General features: G+C 34.0%; 1 protein-coding gene across 1 annotated transcript; it reads right to left on the bottom strand.

Annotated features, from left to right (window-relative positions):
- Positions 1–2,114: 2,114 nt before the first annotated feature.
- On the bottom strand, positions 2,115–5,098 carry LOC133307914 (uncharacterized). The gene is made up of 5 exons (XM_061508475.1): positions 4,391–5,098; positions 3,734–3,792; positions 2,899–3,027; positions 2,569–2,704; positions 2,115–2,432 (listed from the first exon to the last, which is right to left on the bottom strand). The coding sequence occupies exons 1-5, from the start codon at positions 5,096–5,098 to the stop codon at positions 2,115–2,117; spliced, it is 1,350 nt and encodes a 449-aa protein (XP_061364459.1).
- Between the last annotated feature and the right edge of the window lie 13,870 nt (positions 5,099–18,968).

The raw sequence follows: 18,968 nt of genomic DNA, 5'->3' as shown, positions 1-18,968 counted from the left end.
GTAGCTTTGCACAATTATAAATTTCATGAGTTTCATTGATAGGGCAGGAATTGTTTAGGATGATGGGAATGAACACTACGCTGAAGGATTCTGATGCTGTTGCCACACTTTTGTGTCATTAAAGTTTCCAACTGGTTTAATGAATTCAGTTTTGTTACCATGCTTCACCACTCCTCCCTCTGGTTGTTTATCTCTGTTTCATAATGATGTAATGGGTGTTAGTCACCCAAGGTTATGTGTTGATAGCTTTTAGTTCTGTTTGTTGTTTGTTCCCATGCAAATGAATAATTATAATGTTTTCAATGGTTACAGGATGTGTTCGGTTTTGATCTGATAGTTTATTGACCTGGTTGAACATGATTTTTGTGCCTCTTTTGTTTTCATCATAGATTTTCAAGGACGGCTCCTTGCTATGGTATCTTTAATGGGATGAAGTGGATGTTAGCTTTGGGGTGTTCAACTAAAGATTACTTCCAATGGATCTACTTTTCTCTTTCTTTTTCGCTTTCAAAAATTTATCTTTATTAAAAAAGAATAGACTTAGAACCAAAAAATGTATCTTTTTTTTTTTTTTTTTTTACTTGTAACGGATTGCCAAATTAGTTGAAATGTTAAAAAAAATGATGCCGAATGAGTTGAGTGTGAAATATTTTTTGGTTGCTGATTATGTTTGATAGGCTTCCAAAGAGAATTAAGAGATCTCTTACTCCCAAAATAACTAATATATTTATGTGTAAATTATTATTCCTTCTCTTATTAAGAGATGTTTAAATTAAAAAGCATTATTATTTGTTTTAAAAAAATTACAGTATTATATTTTAATTTACTATAGCCTCTTAAAAGTAACTTTCTCTCAATGATCAGCTGTTAGTTTTGAACTTTTTTTTTTTTTTGGTAAAGTGTTAGTTTTGAACTTCTATTATCGACTTTGATCTACAAATGAAATAAAAATTTTGTGCTAAGATTTATTTTATATTTGAAAAGCTTATTTCTCTTCTGGTATGATTTTTTTTTAAAAAAAAAATTGAAAAATTAAAAAATATTTTATGCTTTCATCCAATATTTATGTTTTTTGTTAAACAACTTTTTTATATGTTTTTTTAAAACTCTTTTACAGAAGCTCGAAAACATCTTTACAAAAAAACATGATTTTTCCCTAGTATTTTATCATTGAAAGAAAATTCATGCAAACATCCTGAAAAATGTTAAAAAGAACCTATTTAAAAGAAAGTAATTTGTTTACCAAAAAAAGAAGAAGAGAGAAATAAAGTAATTCAAAATAACACATACAAACAAGCCAACTTATCTTAAAAAATGCATAATTTGTGATTTTTCTGATACTTTATCTTTTTTTAAAAAATAAATAAAATAAACCAAATATACTAAAAATTGCCAAAAGTACTTTTTTTAAACAAAATATTTTTTCATGTATAATAACACATACAAAACAAGCTCTGTCAACAAATTATCTATTATGATAAAAGTACAGATTGCATGAGCAATTACTTGCACTAAAAAGAATATTTTCTCTTTTCTTTATTTAGACGAATGATACCTTGATTTTAGCACATCTTTTTTTGAGTTAAAAATTACTTTTAAATTAAAGTTGAAAAAAAAACTTAAAAATTAAAGGCAAAAACTATTTTGTGATTATATAAAGTTGTTATAGTGGTATTGAAGGAAGAAAAATAAAATAATTTATTATTAATATAAATTATTTGAGTAAATAATAAAATTTATAAATACAAATTTAAAATAAAAATAAAACTGTAAACTAAATAAGGATTTAAAAAAACTGACATACATTTTAAAACAAACTCCTCTCAAAAGTTTTTAGCTTTTTTTTCTTCGTTATATATAAAAAAAAAAAAACTACCTAATTCCTGTTTATAAGAAGGAAATAAGCTAAAAAAAAACCTCCAATACATTTCTTGATGGATACATTGATAGAGAATAATCCTTACATATATGAAGCTTAAGAAGAGAACCTGACTGCCAATAATTTCTAACAAACTTATTCCATCTTCGAGCTACAACTAAACAACAAAAAATCACAGAAGGATGAACTAATATGGTTTTTACATGACTATAATTTATATTCTTGTCCACTTAAATTACACAATCATTGTTTCTCGAGGCACAATATGGCCGTGCTCATCCTTATCAAAAAGACGCTCAATTAATTCATCCCATGTTTCAACCATTGTGCTCCTATTGGTTGAACCAAAAGAAGACTCAGCCTGTAACCTTCTTGTACTCTCCTCTCCCTCCTCATCAAAAGTTCCATACTGTGATGGTGTAAAAGCATGCGGAACATCTAATTTTATAGCCCTTTGTAATGCTGCTTTGTATTCTAGACTGTGTCTTGTTTCCTGCCTCTCCATGATTTGCTTTGCAGGTACTTCCATGCTAGTATCTTTCTCCCGCATCAACTGCAGTTAGCACAAACAAAATGGCAAAGCTTGACAATAGCATCCAGTAGCCCTAGTTAATTACATTTAACACAAAACCTCACTTCCCCCACCAACAAACAAAGTAAGAAAATTACAAGGCTGAATATAGACTTACATCCATAGCCCTTTGAGCTTCTTTCTCTATCCAAATAATGGCATGATCAGATATAGCATTACAAGAAAGGATTATATGCTCAAACCTTCCATCTACTGGCACTGCTGTCCTCACAACTGGGGGAAACCTTCCCATTCTGCATACAAAAGGTGCTAACGTTAAGCGAAAAGAAAAATGCTGTGTAAACATCTTTTTTAAACGGACCGTATTAGCATAGTCCAGACAATCAAAACGGATACAGTTGCACTTAAGCTGCAGATGATTTCCTAAAGTACAGTTACTACAATTCCACATAAGCTGCAGATGATTTCTGGGAGTACTTAACCATACCTGAAAGGCTTTCTCTCAACAATGTGATAGAGGCGACCGGGTGGATACAGTCTCCTTGGATCTTTCAGCATATTCTCCTCTGCTATACATGTACCCCACATGAACCTCGAGCACAATAAGCATCGCAATCTGCCAACCAAAGAAAACAATATCTTACCATGAAAACATTTAAGTTACACTGACATTCATTTCCACTAATTATTGACATCAACTAATCACAGCCTGAGTGTCAGTTGTTCATTCATATTTCTCAATACTCCCCTAGTGCTCATAAGCTGAGCCTTACAAAAAACTCAGCTTGTTACAAATAACTTGCACTTAACAGAAGAAACATAAAATATATAGTCGATCCGCCTATGCGTCTTGCTTTTACTGTTATATCGGGAGTTACTCCAGGTATTGCTTGACGTAAATCCTACAAATCGGGCACTTGGCATGCTCCACAAACCACAACGTGCAAAATCAAAGAAAGTGAGCATAGATAGAGGGACCACAAAGCAGGTAGACATCTTGAATGATGCACAGCCAAAAGGAATAGAAAGGTGCATATGAGGAAAGGGAAGGTACAACCAGAAGAAAGCACGGTAGAAAAGCCTGAAATTAATCAAAGAGCATCTCAAATTCATCCAAACACTACTTGGAACCCTCAAACATAAAAAATAACCTCAAAATGCCGAATAATGACTCGGTTGTGAAAATGGTTCGATTTGGCTTGGTGAAGAATTCAGTCAACCAAGTTAACAGCACAGACTTCAGCATACTAGAACATACTCTAGCCTTGCATAACAAGCAGGATAATCAGGGAGCTACAGTTGTACAGGGCCTTACAACATACCTGAATAGAGAATTGAATATATCTTTCAATGGAATGACTGTCCTTGGTAAGAAGTCATCCTGATCAAGGAAAAGAATAGTTAACTTCAAAGTACAAGACTCAGTGTGAATCAAGTATAAGGAAGTTAGTGATGCCGCTAAAGCTCAACAGCTACTAGGCTAAAATTTTATATTATCTTAAGCATATGCATATAATAAGTGTGACTATTCACAAGAATAGATCATGTAACAATCACTATGTTCCACATAAAACAGACTTTAGGAAAATATTTGTCCTGTGTTGAACACATTAAGATTCATGCAAGTCCTCCATAAATTGTTTCTCTCCAGCACGGGAAGGAGTTCATTCATCTATATCACTGGGAGTTCATTCATAATTCATCATTTTTTATTCCTTTACCCTGCTGTGAGTATATGCAAGCCTGGAACAATTAAGGAATGAAATCCAAATATTCAAAATCTAGGTACACTTCGCAAATCATCTCCTCTTTATACGCAAGGTAAGAAACAAATATCGACAGAAGGCAATTTAAAGCTTAATACCTTCTATACCAACAAATGCTTTAATGTTACCTTCATCACATTCTACAGGATGTAAAAATATTCAAAAGGATGTCAAGGATTCTTCAACTAAACAAATGAGATTCTAATAACTTGCCTGAAGCACAACAGAGTTGATGACATCAGCATATCTGACTGCCAAATTCAGTGACATGCACCTAGCAGCTGCAATAGCATAGCACCTGACTCTCTTCCTCTCAATATTTCCAAGTCTTTCTCGATGCTGCACCACCAACATGCACAACATTGCAGCTACTCCTGATCCAAGGGAATGTCCAGCAAAAGTCAGAGAATAGTTTGGATACTTCTCTACCAATTCCCTCAAAACTTCACATCCAGCATCCAAAACCCATCCAGCAGCCTTCAACATCCCATTATGAACATACCCCCCATCAAACTTTCTCTTCCCTAATCTATTATCCAACAGAACAGCATAGTCACTCTCCTTTGCCAAATTTAGTCCCCTAAAGGCAAGGACTATATCAGCATGATCATGATCAATATACATTATATAGGGCGGTACCCGCCCCGTTGTTTCTTCGTATGTCATTTTGAGTATTAACCAATCAGGGTTAATTCCATACCGAGCATGGGGGGGTTCCAAAATAGGTTGTCGAAGATCATCTGCATACACAAATGAAATATAGCGACAAAGACGAGGCACAGGCTCAAATTCTTCTGCAATGGCAAGGTCCCAAGTTTCACTGTCATGGCCTGCAGTATAAATACATCTTTCCCAAGCCCGACGAGCACAAGCCAGACAGCGCACACACTCAACAAGAGGCACACAATACAAGATTGACATTGTGCTTACAACCTAGGCATACTAAGTACGCTGAAAACCAATATGGATTTTTCCTCAGAATGGCAAATTTTCTGAAAGTAATGACTTGCTTATACAGAACTAAATATGAACTTCAAATATGAAACTTTTAAGTGCAAACTAAAATGGTACAAGTGTACTTTATTTCTAGTACAATAATTGAGATTATAAAAAAATTTAGATTCAACAGTGATCCCTGATCGGAAACTGTAACTTCGAGTAGCAGATATACCACAAAGATAAAACTAAAATATATATATATATATATATTACGCAAGAAGTATGGGTTGAAACTTCAAGGAGGTAAGAAAATTCAAAATTGGCTAATAAGAAAAAGACACGACTAAGTGCAAGCAACAAAGTAAAAATGGAAAAAGGAGAGACACCCGGAACCGAATTTCAATGTTGATCAAAGAACCCAGAGAACCAAAGCACTAAAAGAAGAAACTTTGGTTCGAGGCAGAGAAAATCTGATAATGTCATTGGCTTTAATGGTCGGAAAACAACCTTGGAGGAGCTTCTGATGTGTGATGATAAAGAAAAGTTGGTTTACTAGGAATATTAGGAATAACGACTATTAGTCAAACTAACAGATTATTAAATTAAAGAAAGCCTATCAATAGAGCTTAATCACACGTGCAGATTCATCCCTTAAACCTCGGCAATCGGCATGATATGATAATATATACATGGTACCAAACACATGGTTGAAAATATAAAATTCCAATCTCATCCTCAAATTAACAAATATGGTTATGATAATCTATTATATACTTAAAAGGAGAATCAAAGAAATCCTCTTTGTGTTTACACTGTTTGTTCACACTTGCATTTTTCAAAAAAAATTGATGTGTCAAGATCTCATGCATTTTTAGCTTTGTGTTCACATTATGTGTTCACACTTGCATGTTAATTGATATTGTAAGCTTCTAGAAGATCATATTGTTATATTGTATGGTATGTGCTCAGAGATATTCTAGTGATAGGTATAACCAACACTCCAATCACTGCGCACAAGCAATACGCTTATAGCCAAGACATGAATGTGTGCACAGTGTTGGCAGCAATAGTAAATAGGTCAAAAGTGTGTACCTGGGTCAAAACACTATAGAGCCCTTACTCTAACCTCTTATTTACAAGGGTTACCTCTTAGGCTTGTGTAGATCTCCCAGTTGTAATAGGATTCAACTTCCTTTCTATTGGGATAAGGGCTCTATAGCTTTACTGTTTTATATTGTTAAGATAATTGAGTCATTATCCTTCAGTGGGGCTTGAGTAAGTAGTTAGGATATGATATATATCCATAACACATATAATAAAGAAATTCCGACAAAAAAAATATGTGGAATCAGAAAAAAATAATTTGTGAAACTTATTTGATGATAAAAATCAAAAAGTGTGTAGAAAAATTTCACTTACATAAAAATTATAAAACCCTTAATAAAAAGGGTTTGATTTTTCTCATGTTGCATGAGATCATTTGTCTGATGCAACACTCAAAAAACTTGGTGGGACCCACCTTTTTCCTTTCTCTCTTTTCTTCAAAGTGGATCCTACCCACTTTTTTATGTGTTACATGAGATAATTTGTCTCATATAACATAAGAAACACATTTCCTAATAAGAAATGAGGTCAAAATCGAAACTTCGACAGTCACTATCAAGACACCTTTGTTTTGGACATTTGCACTGCCTTCTTTATTTGCATAAAGAAAAATGGATTTTATGTTTGTAATGTTACATAACATAATTTCACTTTTCTACACACAATAAAAGGGAGAGAGAAAATGAAATGACGAAAGAAAAAGAAAAATATGTGGACCCTACCTCTTTTTGATGTGTGTGTAGGAAAGTGAAGTTATGTAACATAACAAACATAAAACCAAGAAAAATTTCAGACTAACATTGAGAGCGCGTGTTTTAACATCCAATAAAAAATAAAATAAAATGTATAATAGCATACTAGTAATTCTGGCAATATTTCATCTATAAGTGATTATACAATTTGATTGTGATGTTAGTACATGCATATTTCTTTAATTACAATTTTTTTTTTTTTAAAAAATGAAAAGTAGAAAGGAAACTTTTGCATAAGAAAAGCATTCGAAGAAACAAGTAGATACACAAAGATACCAACACGTTTAATTAATCAAGGAAACCACACAACATGACTTTCGCAGGCCACGCATTTCACCATCAACCCATATAAAATACTTTCAGAGGTGTTTGGCAGGTGGTTTCTGGTGGGATGGCTGGGTAAGTGAGAGTGGGATACCATGTAAATCATGTTTGGTAGACGATTAATAGAAATAAAACCAAGGAAGCGTTTTACCCATGCAAATAAGAGTTGTGTGTAAATGGATGTCAAAAACACTATTTGCAAAAACCACTTCGGAGGTGGTATTTGGGAAAGAATGGGGAAGTGAAAAATTTGGAGCGATGTTGTAGACTGAAATGCCCCTCATCTCATCTATCAAGCTCGATCTGTATTTTGCTCAACTACTCCACAAGATCGACTCTCGTTCTCTACAGATCTGTATTTGGTTTCTCTTTTGCTGTTTTGTCTGCGTTGTTTCTCACCAACCATGTCCATGATGACATCAAAGCCTGTCTTTTGACCTCTACACTTTATGGTTCTGCAACTCTTAAAAGTTTGGCCCGTATCTATGGTTCCCTGCAACTTATTGGCTACAAAGCTTATGAAGAGTTGTGTTGGCATCTTAGTTGCATCTATTACAAAGAACAGAACTCATTTTAGTCGAGGAACATCTAACCCCAAGATTGAATGACTCATATTTTAGTCGAGGACTCTAGGGTTATTTTTTTTTTTCAGATTCGAAATTTAAAATGCCCATTTTGGTAATTTACACCAATTATCCCATCAATATATTATTTTTAACCAAACATAGGCTTTGGAAACTTAAATCAATTTTCTTGGTAATATTTCAGTCTACCAAACAACTTTTTTTAACTTTCCTACCAAACTCACTTTACTACTATATTACTAGTAAAAGGATTTCCCTAGTAAAAAAAAAAATTCTCCTCTACCAAACGCTCTTTCAGGAATCGATGGTTGATGAATGGATATTACTTATTTCAATAATATTTTATTAAAAAATTATACTTATAATTTATTTTTATTTATAATCTCTTTTGTCCATTAATAATAATTATTTTTTCAAATCAAACTCATTAATTGATTATTAATTAATAATAAATAATAACTGTTAATTAACAAAAATTAATAATTAAATTGCGAGAGTTCATAAACGAAAATAACTTCATAACTTCTTTATATTTTATAGGGTAATATTACTCTCATGTAACATGAGAGTAGTTCTCTCATGTTACAGAGAGAATCCAAGTAGGGCCTGCTATTTAAAAGCAAAAAAGAAAAAGAAAAAAGAAGAGGCACGATTTTCAAAGTGAGAAAAAATGAGATAACTACCTCATGTAAAATAAGAGTAGTATTTCCCTATTTTATAACTCATTGTGTAGCACATGCAGTTAAACATAATAATTGAAATGGTTTGTCATCTTATGAATTCATCAATGTATATTTATATTTTGTATTACATTTCACAGTTGTTGTGCTTTTTCTTCCTTCCTCGAGAAAAATAGTTCCATGGTCCCTATCTCTCTCCTCCTTTTTCCTCTCTCTCTTGTCTCTCCTCTCTTCTCCCTTCTCTCTCTATGGGGGTGTATTAGTCTCGCTCCACTATATATATGCTCCTTCCTCGAGGCTCATGGGTAAATCTCATAACCATATAATATTACTACTATATTGTAAGGGTAAAGTGTGTGTCATTTTAAAGGATGTAAATTTGTATCATTTTAAGAGAGATAGATAAAGGAGGAGAGAGAGTTGACAAAAAAATAAAGGTGTGGGTCTCACCTCTTTGTGAGAGTGAAAGGATATAAGTTATGTCATTTAAAAGGATAAACATTTTTCCCATATTATAAATACCTAATAGGCTTTGTCTGCTCTTTCATTCATTTGGGATTTTACCTCTTTAATTTTTTCAATATGATATTTGATTCACGTAATTATCAATGAGGGTCATTTAGTGTCGCACGGGATCGAGCGACACTGAGGGTCATTCAGTGTCGCATGAGATCGAGCGACACTGAGTGTTGGGACCCTCCCACTGCATCACTCACACATTCTCTCTCTTTTTTTCAATTGAGTGGCGCTCTCACCCCTCTGGCACTCACACGATTGTGCCAAGTGAAATAATCTCGTCAATCCTGTTACCATAAAACTTCGGAAGACTATAACTTTTGTCTCGGGTATTTAAATCAGAATTTTTTTTATTTCACATAACTTTTCGAGATTTACGCAATGACACCTCATTTGACATATTTTATCTTTCATAAACATAGTTCAAATTTGCAAATTTTATGAAAGATAAAATATGTCAAATGAGGTGTCATTGCGTAAATCTTGAAAAGTTATGTGAAATAAAAAAAATTCTGATTTAAATATCCGAGTCAAAAGTTATAGTCTTCCGAAGTTTTATGATAACAGGACTGACGAGATTATTTCACTTGGCACAATCGTGTGAGTGCCAGAGGGGATGAGAGCATCACTCAATTGTAAAAATATATATATATATGTGATTGACGCTGGTCGCGACACTCAGTGTCGCTGAATCCCCCATACTACGTTGAATGACCCTGGTTGATAAATATCAAAATTTAAATAATAAATTAAAACCTTAAATAATCCCTTTGGGTCAAATAGCCAGGCTTTGTCCATACCTCCGTGTTGTTTATGCTTTGCCAAATTTATGATCCACAAACTTCAGCTCCAACCATTCATATGAACATCATCTCCAGCAAATCTGTTGAATTCCCATCTAACTCGTTTCTGTTTGAATCGAGATTTCTTGTACCCCATTCCTCCTTCGATGGTTTTAGGTACTTTAACTATTCTTCCACTGTCTGCTTTCTGAACTCTTTTTCTTTTCTTACTTGGTATTTCTTTTTTCTTTAGAAAAACTTTTTTTCTCCTTTTTTTTTTTTTTTATGCTGTTCTTCTATCCTCTTTGTACAAGAGAACCCGAATGGCCTTAAAGCTTGTTTGGATGAGTTTTTTTCTTCAGAAGCTAATTTTTTTTTAATTTTCGAAAAAAGTTTGTTTGGATACCTACTTTTAAAAAAAGCAGAAGTCATAAAAAAAAAGTCAAAAATCTACTTTTTTTTAAAAGCTAAAAATGTTAGCTTTAAAAAAAAGCAAAAGCCATAAAAAAAAATCAAAAACTTACTTTTTTCAAAAGTTAAAAATTTTAGCTTTTAAAAAAATAGAAGTCAAAAGTCAAATATTTTTTTAAAAATCTAAATACCTGTAACTTTAATAAAAAATACTTTTAAAATAAAAAAATGATAATTTTTTTTTTCAAAAGTCAATACAAATGATCTCTTAATCTCCTTGCGTGCCCATTTTTGAGGCTGAAGTGCCATTTCAAAATTGGGGACTATTGCAGAGAAAAACTAGGCATAGTACAACTTTTATTCATTTTTGCATGCTGGCCGTCAATCAAATACCAAAAAATGTGTGCTTTGTTGATTGCCAAAATAACCCTCGAGCCTTGTGCGTGTCTCATGTGCAGGATAAAATATATATTTTACTCATAATATAATATATATTTTATTTTTATTAAATCAGTAATAAATAAATAATTTTAAAATTAAGTGAAAGAGTAATTTAATAATAAATAAAATATGTATTATATTATAAGATAAAGATGCACACACAAAATTCAGGTTCTTGATTGCTAAAAATAATCCTCGAGCCTTGTGCGTGTTTCGTGTGCAAGATAGATACCGTGTGGCGAATGAATAGGATTTATGGCTATGATGCAGTGATACTGACATGAAATATTGAATACGACACGACATATCAACACGTTAATTTTGAAATATGGCATAATTTTCATTCGTTAGGACACGTTTTAATATTAAATAATATTTTTAAGGGCTTGATTTTTCTGCAGTTACTGCAGATAAGCTATCTACAGTAAGCCCAATACGACGTCGTTTTGGGGCGGAAATCATGGTATTTTTGTAACTCTAAGATCAGAATGGTACCGTCTTACTACTCTCATCGTGTGGCAAATTTCTAGTTTAATGCACAACATGATTTACATGAGACTACCTATTGCCAAAGCATAAGGTATCCTACTCATGCATTCTTCCTTCTTAGGATTCTTTAGAGGTTACTCTTTAGGAAGATGAATTTCAGGTCTGAGAGATATGATTCCTCCCTTAGAGTTCACCATGTTGAATTTTGGTAAGAGTTTTGTTAATATAAGTAGCCTATGGTGATGCCAATAACTTATTTTTTCAGTCTTGTAAGAGTTTTATACCAAGAACATATTGGCTTCCTCAGATCTTTCATATCAAAATGTTCACTCGGCAAACTCTTTATGCTTAACATTACCTCCATGTTGTTTCCAATAAAGAGTGTATCATCTACATAAAGTATCAGAAAAGCTATTGTCTCCCCTTGGATCCTTTTACACACAAACACACACAATTCGTCAAGGTTTACAAATTTAAAATTTGATAACCTGATCGAACCTGATGTTCCATGACCTGGATGCTTACTTAAGTATAAAAATGAACTTTCACAACTTGCATACTGTGTGTTCCTGCCCATTGGCTATAAACCTTTTTTGGTCATTGCATGTAGGTATTATCTTCTAAGTTCTCATTCAATATGGTTATTCTGGCATTCATCTCCGAAAACTCAATAAAATCTCATAATTGAGACTTGTAGCAGCAACTACGAGAATCTGGATAGACTTAATCATGAAGTATGGCAAAAAAATTTCTCATAATCTATACCCAATATTAGGTGTGATCTTTTCTCATAATCATGTCTATATATCTTCTCTTTGCCTTGTAGTCCATATACACCTAGTGGGTCTTACCCCTCTTGGTGCCTTTACTAGAGTCCGAAAAGAGCGGAAATACAAGTATTCTACCTCAGGTTCATTGTTTCGAACAACATCTTCTAGTGCATTATCGTAACTAGTGGGATCAATGTGACTCAACGAAAGATAACTTGAGGGTTAACAAGGTTTTCTCTCACTATAAATGTACCGCATTAGACCTTGTGTATCTACATGTGGATCCAATTTTAGGTCAAATGATGGATCTTCAATTTCTTGATGATCCACATATTACGTGTTAACAAATGCTTGATATTGTTCTTCTACATGTGATACTAATATTTCTACTAGTTCCACTTGTATATTATCATGTTGAATTTCCAATTATGGTTCTCGTGCTTGTTAACATAGAAGTATATTTTCCCTTTTTTGAACAATCAAAAGAATAAAGGATGAGCTTCTAGATATTTTATGGAAATTCTTGATCAGAGATAATTCTCATCAAGAATAACCTTACTCATGGGCTTATAACTTTCCATACAGTCCTCCTCTGAGAAAGCCATGTGAGTGCTCACTAAGACCTTTGTTGGGTGTGAACTTGTTGGTTACTTAGATGTTCTTTTAAAGGACGTTCCCTTTATTCAGTTCATCAAGAGAAAACACATTCATTTTCTTGATTTCAATCCAAGTGCGCAAGTGCACGCATCAAGTAATAAATGAGATTATTAATGCCTAGATTATCGTTCCCACGAGGATAGAACTCTAAATAATATCTTAAACTGTTTTAAAAAGAATTAAAAATGAAAAGAAAAGACAGTAAATGAACTGTTTGGTCATTCGTTCCCTACTATCTTGACAACGTTCCTCAAGGATAGTAAGTCTAGTTTGACTTCAAACAACTCCTCGTGTCGTTATATATCAAATATTTCTTGATGAGAGAAAGAACAACAATATTCATTGGAGTTTTGGTATTGTAGTCTCAAGATTGATGAAAGAAAATAACTACAAGATAACAATATTTAATGGCTATATTCCCAACCTAAGACTTAATCCTTCTGAATTTGTTCAGGTCTTTTCACTGTCAACTCTGATTCCTTAGCTCATGGACCTTAATGGCTCACAAGTTTCCACATTCATATGGCTCCTTTGACTCCAACAGTTACTAAGTTCAGAACCTTCAGTGAACGAGGTGGCTCCTTATTCCTAAGGCAACCAGTAATGTTGTTTTCACAACACGACCTTCCTCCTCTGATTAAGCTGTCTAAAATCCTTTCCTTATAGAAGTTTCTTTCTCAGTTTGAGTTCAATTTCCATTGATACACAAAGAATAAAGCACACTTAATCATAAAAATACAAAAGTTTCAGTGCAAAAGTTTTGAATATAGTTTTTTTAAGAACTTCACAGCTTTTCCGTTTCACAAATAACTTAGCCCGTGGCTATAACTATAAGCATAATTATTCCAAGCTGAAGTCCCATAGACCCGAGATTCAGTTCAGAGATAACTGATGGGACGTAAATTCGTTCCCATCTAAGCCCATTTTGATGGCAAAATACCATCTGCTCCCTCATCTGATGAGCAATTCAGCATGAAAATCACTTGTTTTATATTTTTGTGACAAAAACACAGTGGGGGAACGGATGATGACCTAACCCTTTGGAAAACATATTAAAAGGGGAACGGATTGAGAGCATTTATTGCACCTGCTCCACTCATTTAATGCTTCTGATCACTTTGCAGGAAACATTAAAATAAAGTTTCCATAAAGCAGAGGCGGTGCATCAATTAAGCACGAAGAAACATGTACAACAGGGAATAAAGAGTTCTCATTGGCTGAGAAGAAAGCAAGTCATAGGGGATTGCAAGGAATGGCAAATCTCAACAAAAACTGTCTCATCCAGCAAGTTGCAAGCTTCCAAACCCTGTTGTCACCGCCCCGTCCATACAGTCAAGAAACCAACTCCAAGGAATTTTACAAGATTGTCACTCATTCTTCTGCCTATAAATAGGACGTCCCAAACACGAAGACATCATCGAATTCTTAAGGGATCGAATTCCTTAAGAAGAGATCACTTAGTAGTATTTAGTTAATTTGTAGTTTAATTTTGTATAGTGGTAGCTATAGTTAAGTGACAACACTTCTCCTTTATTCTGTAACATTCACTTGAGACTCCTCACGAGCATCAACCATCTTCTCCACTTTATATTTTGTTGTAATCTTTCTTGTTTCATTTCAATATAAGTATTTCTTCTCTTCTTTCCACTCGTTATCTCTGAACTGAATCTCGGGTCTATGGGACTTCAGTTTAGAGTAATTAGGTTTAAAGTAACAACCATGGGCTAAACTATCTGTGGAACGGATGAGCTGCAAATTTCTTAAAGAATTATTTTCAAAAATCTTGTACTGAAGCTTTTTGTATTTCTCTGGCTAAGTAAGCTATTTTCATTGTGTATCAATGGAAATTGAACACATACTGAGAAAGGAACTTCCTTAAGGAATGGATTTCAGACAGCTTAGCTAGTGGAGGAAGATAGTGTTTTGGCAACGACATTATTGGTTACCTTAGGAATAGGGGGCCACTTCGTCCATTTTAAGGTTCTGTACCAAGTATCTGTTGGAGTCAAGGGAGTCATAGGAATATGGAAACTTGTGAGCCATCTAGTCCATGAGCTGAGAAATCAGAGTTGGTAGTTAAGAAACTGGGACAAAGCCAAAAAGTGCTAAGTCTTGAGCAGAGAAAATAACTATTTAAGAATGAAGCAGTAAATCCGTTCCTTGTGTTAAAACTGTTTTAAAACCATCCACCTTGTTGTCTCTTGAGTATAGTTATTATTATGTTATTTTTAATCTATTTAACCATTGTATCTATCAAACTCCAATGACTATTTTCGTGCCTTCTCTCATCAAGAAAGATCACATATATAACGACAAGAGGAGTTGTTTGTCATCAGACTGAACTTACTGTTCTTGAGGAACGTTGTCAAGGCAGTAGGGAATGTTTAATCAGACAGTTCAATCACTAACTTTTCTTCTCATTTTCATTCTTTATAAAATAGTTTAAGGCATTATTTAGAGTTCTATCCTCGTGGGAACGATAATCTGGGCATTAATACACCCATTATTACTTGATGCGTGCACTTGCGCACTTGGGTTGGAAGTAAGGGAACAAATATGTTTTCTCTTGCTAATTTAGAATAGAGGAACGTCCTCCATCAGAATATATATTTTTCCACCAACAGCAAACCACCCAACAATAACGATTGGAAGAGAAAAGAAATTACAACTTATATTAATATGAAACAAGATTAGGTTACAGAAAATAAAATAGAGAAGTATGGAGTTTGCTCGTAAGGAGTCTCAAATGGAAGGAATAGAATGGAGGTAGAGTTGCTGTCACTTAACTATTGCTAAAAACTATACAACTGGAAAAACAGAAATTGAAACTATACTAAATGATCTTTTCTTAAGGAATTCAATGTTTTCTTCGTGTTGGAACATCCTATTTATAGGCCAGAAGAGTGGATGACAAACCTTGTAATCTTTTGAGTTGTTTTCTTGACTGCATGAAAGGGGCAGTGTGAACCGTACTCAAGAGGGACGCAAGTTGTTGGATGAGACACTTATTGTTGAGATTTGCCTTTCCTTATGGACTTTCCATGCTTTGCTTTCCTTTTGCCAATGGAAACTCTTTATTTTCTGCTGTACACATTTCTTCCTGCTTGATTGTTGTACATCTTTATGCTTTTTGGAAGTTTCTTTTCAACGTTTCCTGCAAAGTGGTCAGAGAGATTGAGTTAGTCGAGCATGTGTATTTAATGAACCAATCTGTTCCCCTTTTTCCTATATTTCTCAACTGATTACCTCATCATCTGTTCCTTACTGTGTTTTTGTTATAAAGATTTAAACATGTGTTTTTAATGCAAAAGTTGTTCATCAGATGAAGGAAGGGATGGAATTTTACCATCAAAATGAGCTTAGATGGGAACAAATTTTCATCGCATCAAATAACCTAAAACTAAACTGTTGGTTGTCCTTAAACAACTCAGAAATAGTGGTTAGGCTGCTCAATTTCAAAGAAAAGCTCAACATTAGAATCTTAACCAATGAGAAACATAATTATATTCAAAAACAAATTACTATCCATAGATGGCAGAGTAGAAAGAATTTGTTCCAAGATAAGTGAAGGTTACTGATCTTCTATCTCACTGTCACTCAGGGTTGATGTTTCTCTGTCCATTCCTAGATGTGATTCTTCAAACTTGCTTATCTTCTGTTTTCCTAAGAGGTATGGGTGTCTTCCATTTCAAAGGACATTTTGTGGGGAGGAATTATGGAGTAGGTAGAATAGTGTGAGCACTGGTCTTGGGTCAAGGAATGTTTACATTATTTCTCTGTTGAGAGTTGGACTCTTCTGTTGGGGAACGCCTCTTCTTTTGTTTTTCTACCTTTTTTTCTTCCTTTGAGGGAATTTTGTCTGGTATTTTCTTCTGAATTCTTTTGAATGATTGTTCCCATCTAATCGCCATCCCATCTAATCGCCAAAGAGTCATACGTCTAACCGATCCGCCAACCACCAAATATAATATGCCTAACCCGTTTAATTATAAAAGGGCATGTGATTAAATATTTAATCTTGAAAAAAGGGTTAAATTAAGTAAAAGATCTAATTAAACAAATTAAGGTTCCTTTTGAGGTAAAAAGTACAGTCAGTGAGATTTTTGGGATAAAAATGTGTGTAGGAAAAATTACTCAGAATAAAAAAGTAAAGTTAGAAATATGACTGGGAAAATATTCTAGTTCATTGGATAAAATTTGGTATTGAATGGATGTGTGTAGATAGATAAGTTGTTACCCAGCTAAAATAACTTAACCTATTTAACTTTAGAACACAGTGACCTTATTCACTTCTTCTCCTGTTCCTACGCACTCGTCCGTCTCCATTCTTCCATGAAAAAAGCTAGGTTTCTTTTTCTTTTTCTTTGATTTTTTATCACACAATCATCCAACTGCAAAAGTCCATTACACAAAATCAATATTAAATCTTCCAATGAATCCGTTTCACCCCTTATTTTAGGCTGAAAATGCTTATGTGAAAAGTTCTCCTCTCCTCCCATTTCGAGTTACTATTCATCCAAGAGAGAAATGGTGGTTTTAGTTAGAGCCAAGCTTGGGTTTTGCTCCTTGGACCTTGGATAAGCGATTTGAGATGAGAAATCCTTATTCTAATGGTTTGATTTCATGGTTTAAGTTTTGAATATAATGAGCATATTTTGTGTAGAATTTATGAAGTGGAAACTTGAAATTAATGAAGTATTAGTGTGTTTTATGATGATATAGTGTCAAGCAAGCATGATGATGAGTTGAAAAATTGAAAAAAATTCCCTAGGTCACTACTTAGGTTTCGACCATGAAGCACCATAGAGGGATTTGTTGTGCAAAAATTCAATTGAATATTTTGTGGAGGCATGTATATATGTGTAAGTATGAATTAGGTGGAATAATTGGATTGTACAACAAAAAACCCCATTGACCCTACCCTCTAGATTTCGGCCCATAGGTTTTTGTAGGGATCAATTATGTTAAACATTGTTTTGAACATATGTAAAGATTCCTAAGCTTGGTATTGGTAAGATGAGGAAGTGAAATGACTTGGGAATTGTTGAAAGATATCTTGGTTCCCTTTATGTGTTGCCACGACTTTGTGAACAAAAATATGCAAAGTTAGGCTTAAAATTGTTATGAGAATATATGCATAATTTAGGGGCTTTGTGTGGATTCTAGGAACCATGAGTAATATCTATTGATTTCATGCAAAAATTCCTAGTTCCCCTAGATGTTGGTTTGGCCATTTAGGCTTTGTGGGGTCTAGGAATTGTTAAAAATTATAAATGGTATTTTAGAAGCTTGGTTGGGTTATTTTAGGACCCTGTGTAAGTAGGAAACCATGAGGGTGCTTGTGGTTCATGTAATCATCCTTAAAATGGTCTAATAAAGACATTGGAAATTATGGTCTTGACTTGTGAATTGGCATAGGTTTGGCATACATGAAAAGAAATGAAAGTAAACAATAAAATGTATGTCTTGTAATCACATGACATTGTAGCATTTTATTGAGTTTCGTTTTGGATTCTTTCTCTAGGTGTACCTAGGAACTGAGCGTTTATAGATTTCTTTGGAGCTAAATAGGTAACTTGTGTTACGAGTGAGCAAATTGATAAAGCTTCAAAAGGCAAGCTCTATGTTTAAGAAGTCTTTTTCTGCTTGAGTGCTCCACCATGGTTCGTGAACGATGGTTGGATTGTATGATAGTATTTGATGCTTTGCATAGATGCATTCATATAGAGTTATTTGATAAGATGATATGATTTGTTCTGATGTGATTTCTGTATTGATCTTTGGCCATTGATTGTTGTGCACTGATGTTTGCTTGGGGTCCTCCCTCGGGACTGATTGTGTACACCTCTGACATGTTCTGGTTTCGCTTAGGGTCCTCCCTTGAGAACACGTGCGTTGATTTCTGCTTAGGAGTCCTCCCTTGGGAACGATTGCGTATGTCTCTGATAAGATATGTGTATATGTTTTGCTTAGTTATGATATATGCTACATGTTGTTATGTATACTCTGTATCTGACTTTCGTGCAAGAATGTGCCCAGGAGTATGGAGAATTCTCTATAAACCTGAAGCTTATTGAGATTTGTTATCTTACCCGTTTTTGGGGACATCATTTCAGGTTCTCAGATTTTCGGTGAGCCCTCACGAGGCAGGGACACAACTCGTGGGTAGAAGTGCTCTGACGGACCGAATTTTTGAGTAGTTGTAGGTTACTGCTATTTTGGAGTATATTTATGTTGTTTCGTATTCCATTATTTTGTGGATCATGACGTCTGATCCTTTATTTTGTATATGTCCTGTATATGATGTGTACATGTTTTCTGCTTTAACGCATGTACAATTGT

Source organism: Gastrolobium bilobum, unplaced genomic scaffold (assembly GCF_033153095.1).
Source record: "Gastrolobium bilobum isolate Gb01-03AN ecotype WA unplaced genomic scaffold, APGP_CSIRO_Gbil_v1 utg1697, whole genome shotgun sequence".
Taxonomy (NCBI): domain Eukaryota; kingdom Viridiplantae; phylum Streptophyta; class Magnoliopsida; order Fabales; family Fabaceae; genus Gastrolobium; species Gastrolobium bilobum.
The sequence above is the reverse complement of the archived record's forward strand: the minus strand, read 5'-3'. Positions and strand labels throughout refer to the sequence as shown.

What these genes read in the sequence shown, in the direction of transcription:
- LOC133307914 (XM_061508475.1), bottom strand. Translation starts at nt 5,098, where the DNA reads ATGTCAATCTTGTATTGTGTGCCTCTTGTTGAGTGTGTGCGCTGTCTG. An exon ending in ATATTCAATTCTCTATTCAG is followed by an intron (nt 3,028 to 3,733) that starts GTATGTTGTAAG and finishes TTTGGTTGGCAG; the next exon opens with ATTGCGATGCTTATTGTGCT. An exon ending in GTTGAGAGAAAGCCTTTCAG is followed by an intron (nt 2,705 to 2,898) that starts GTATGGTTAAGT and finishes TTTTGTATGCAG; the next exon opens with AATGGGAAGGTTTCCCCCAG.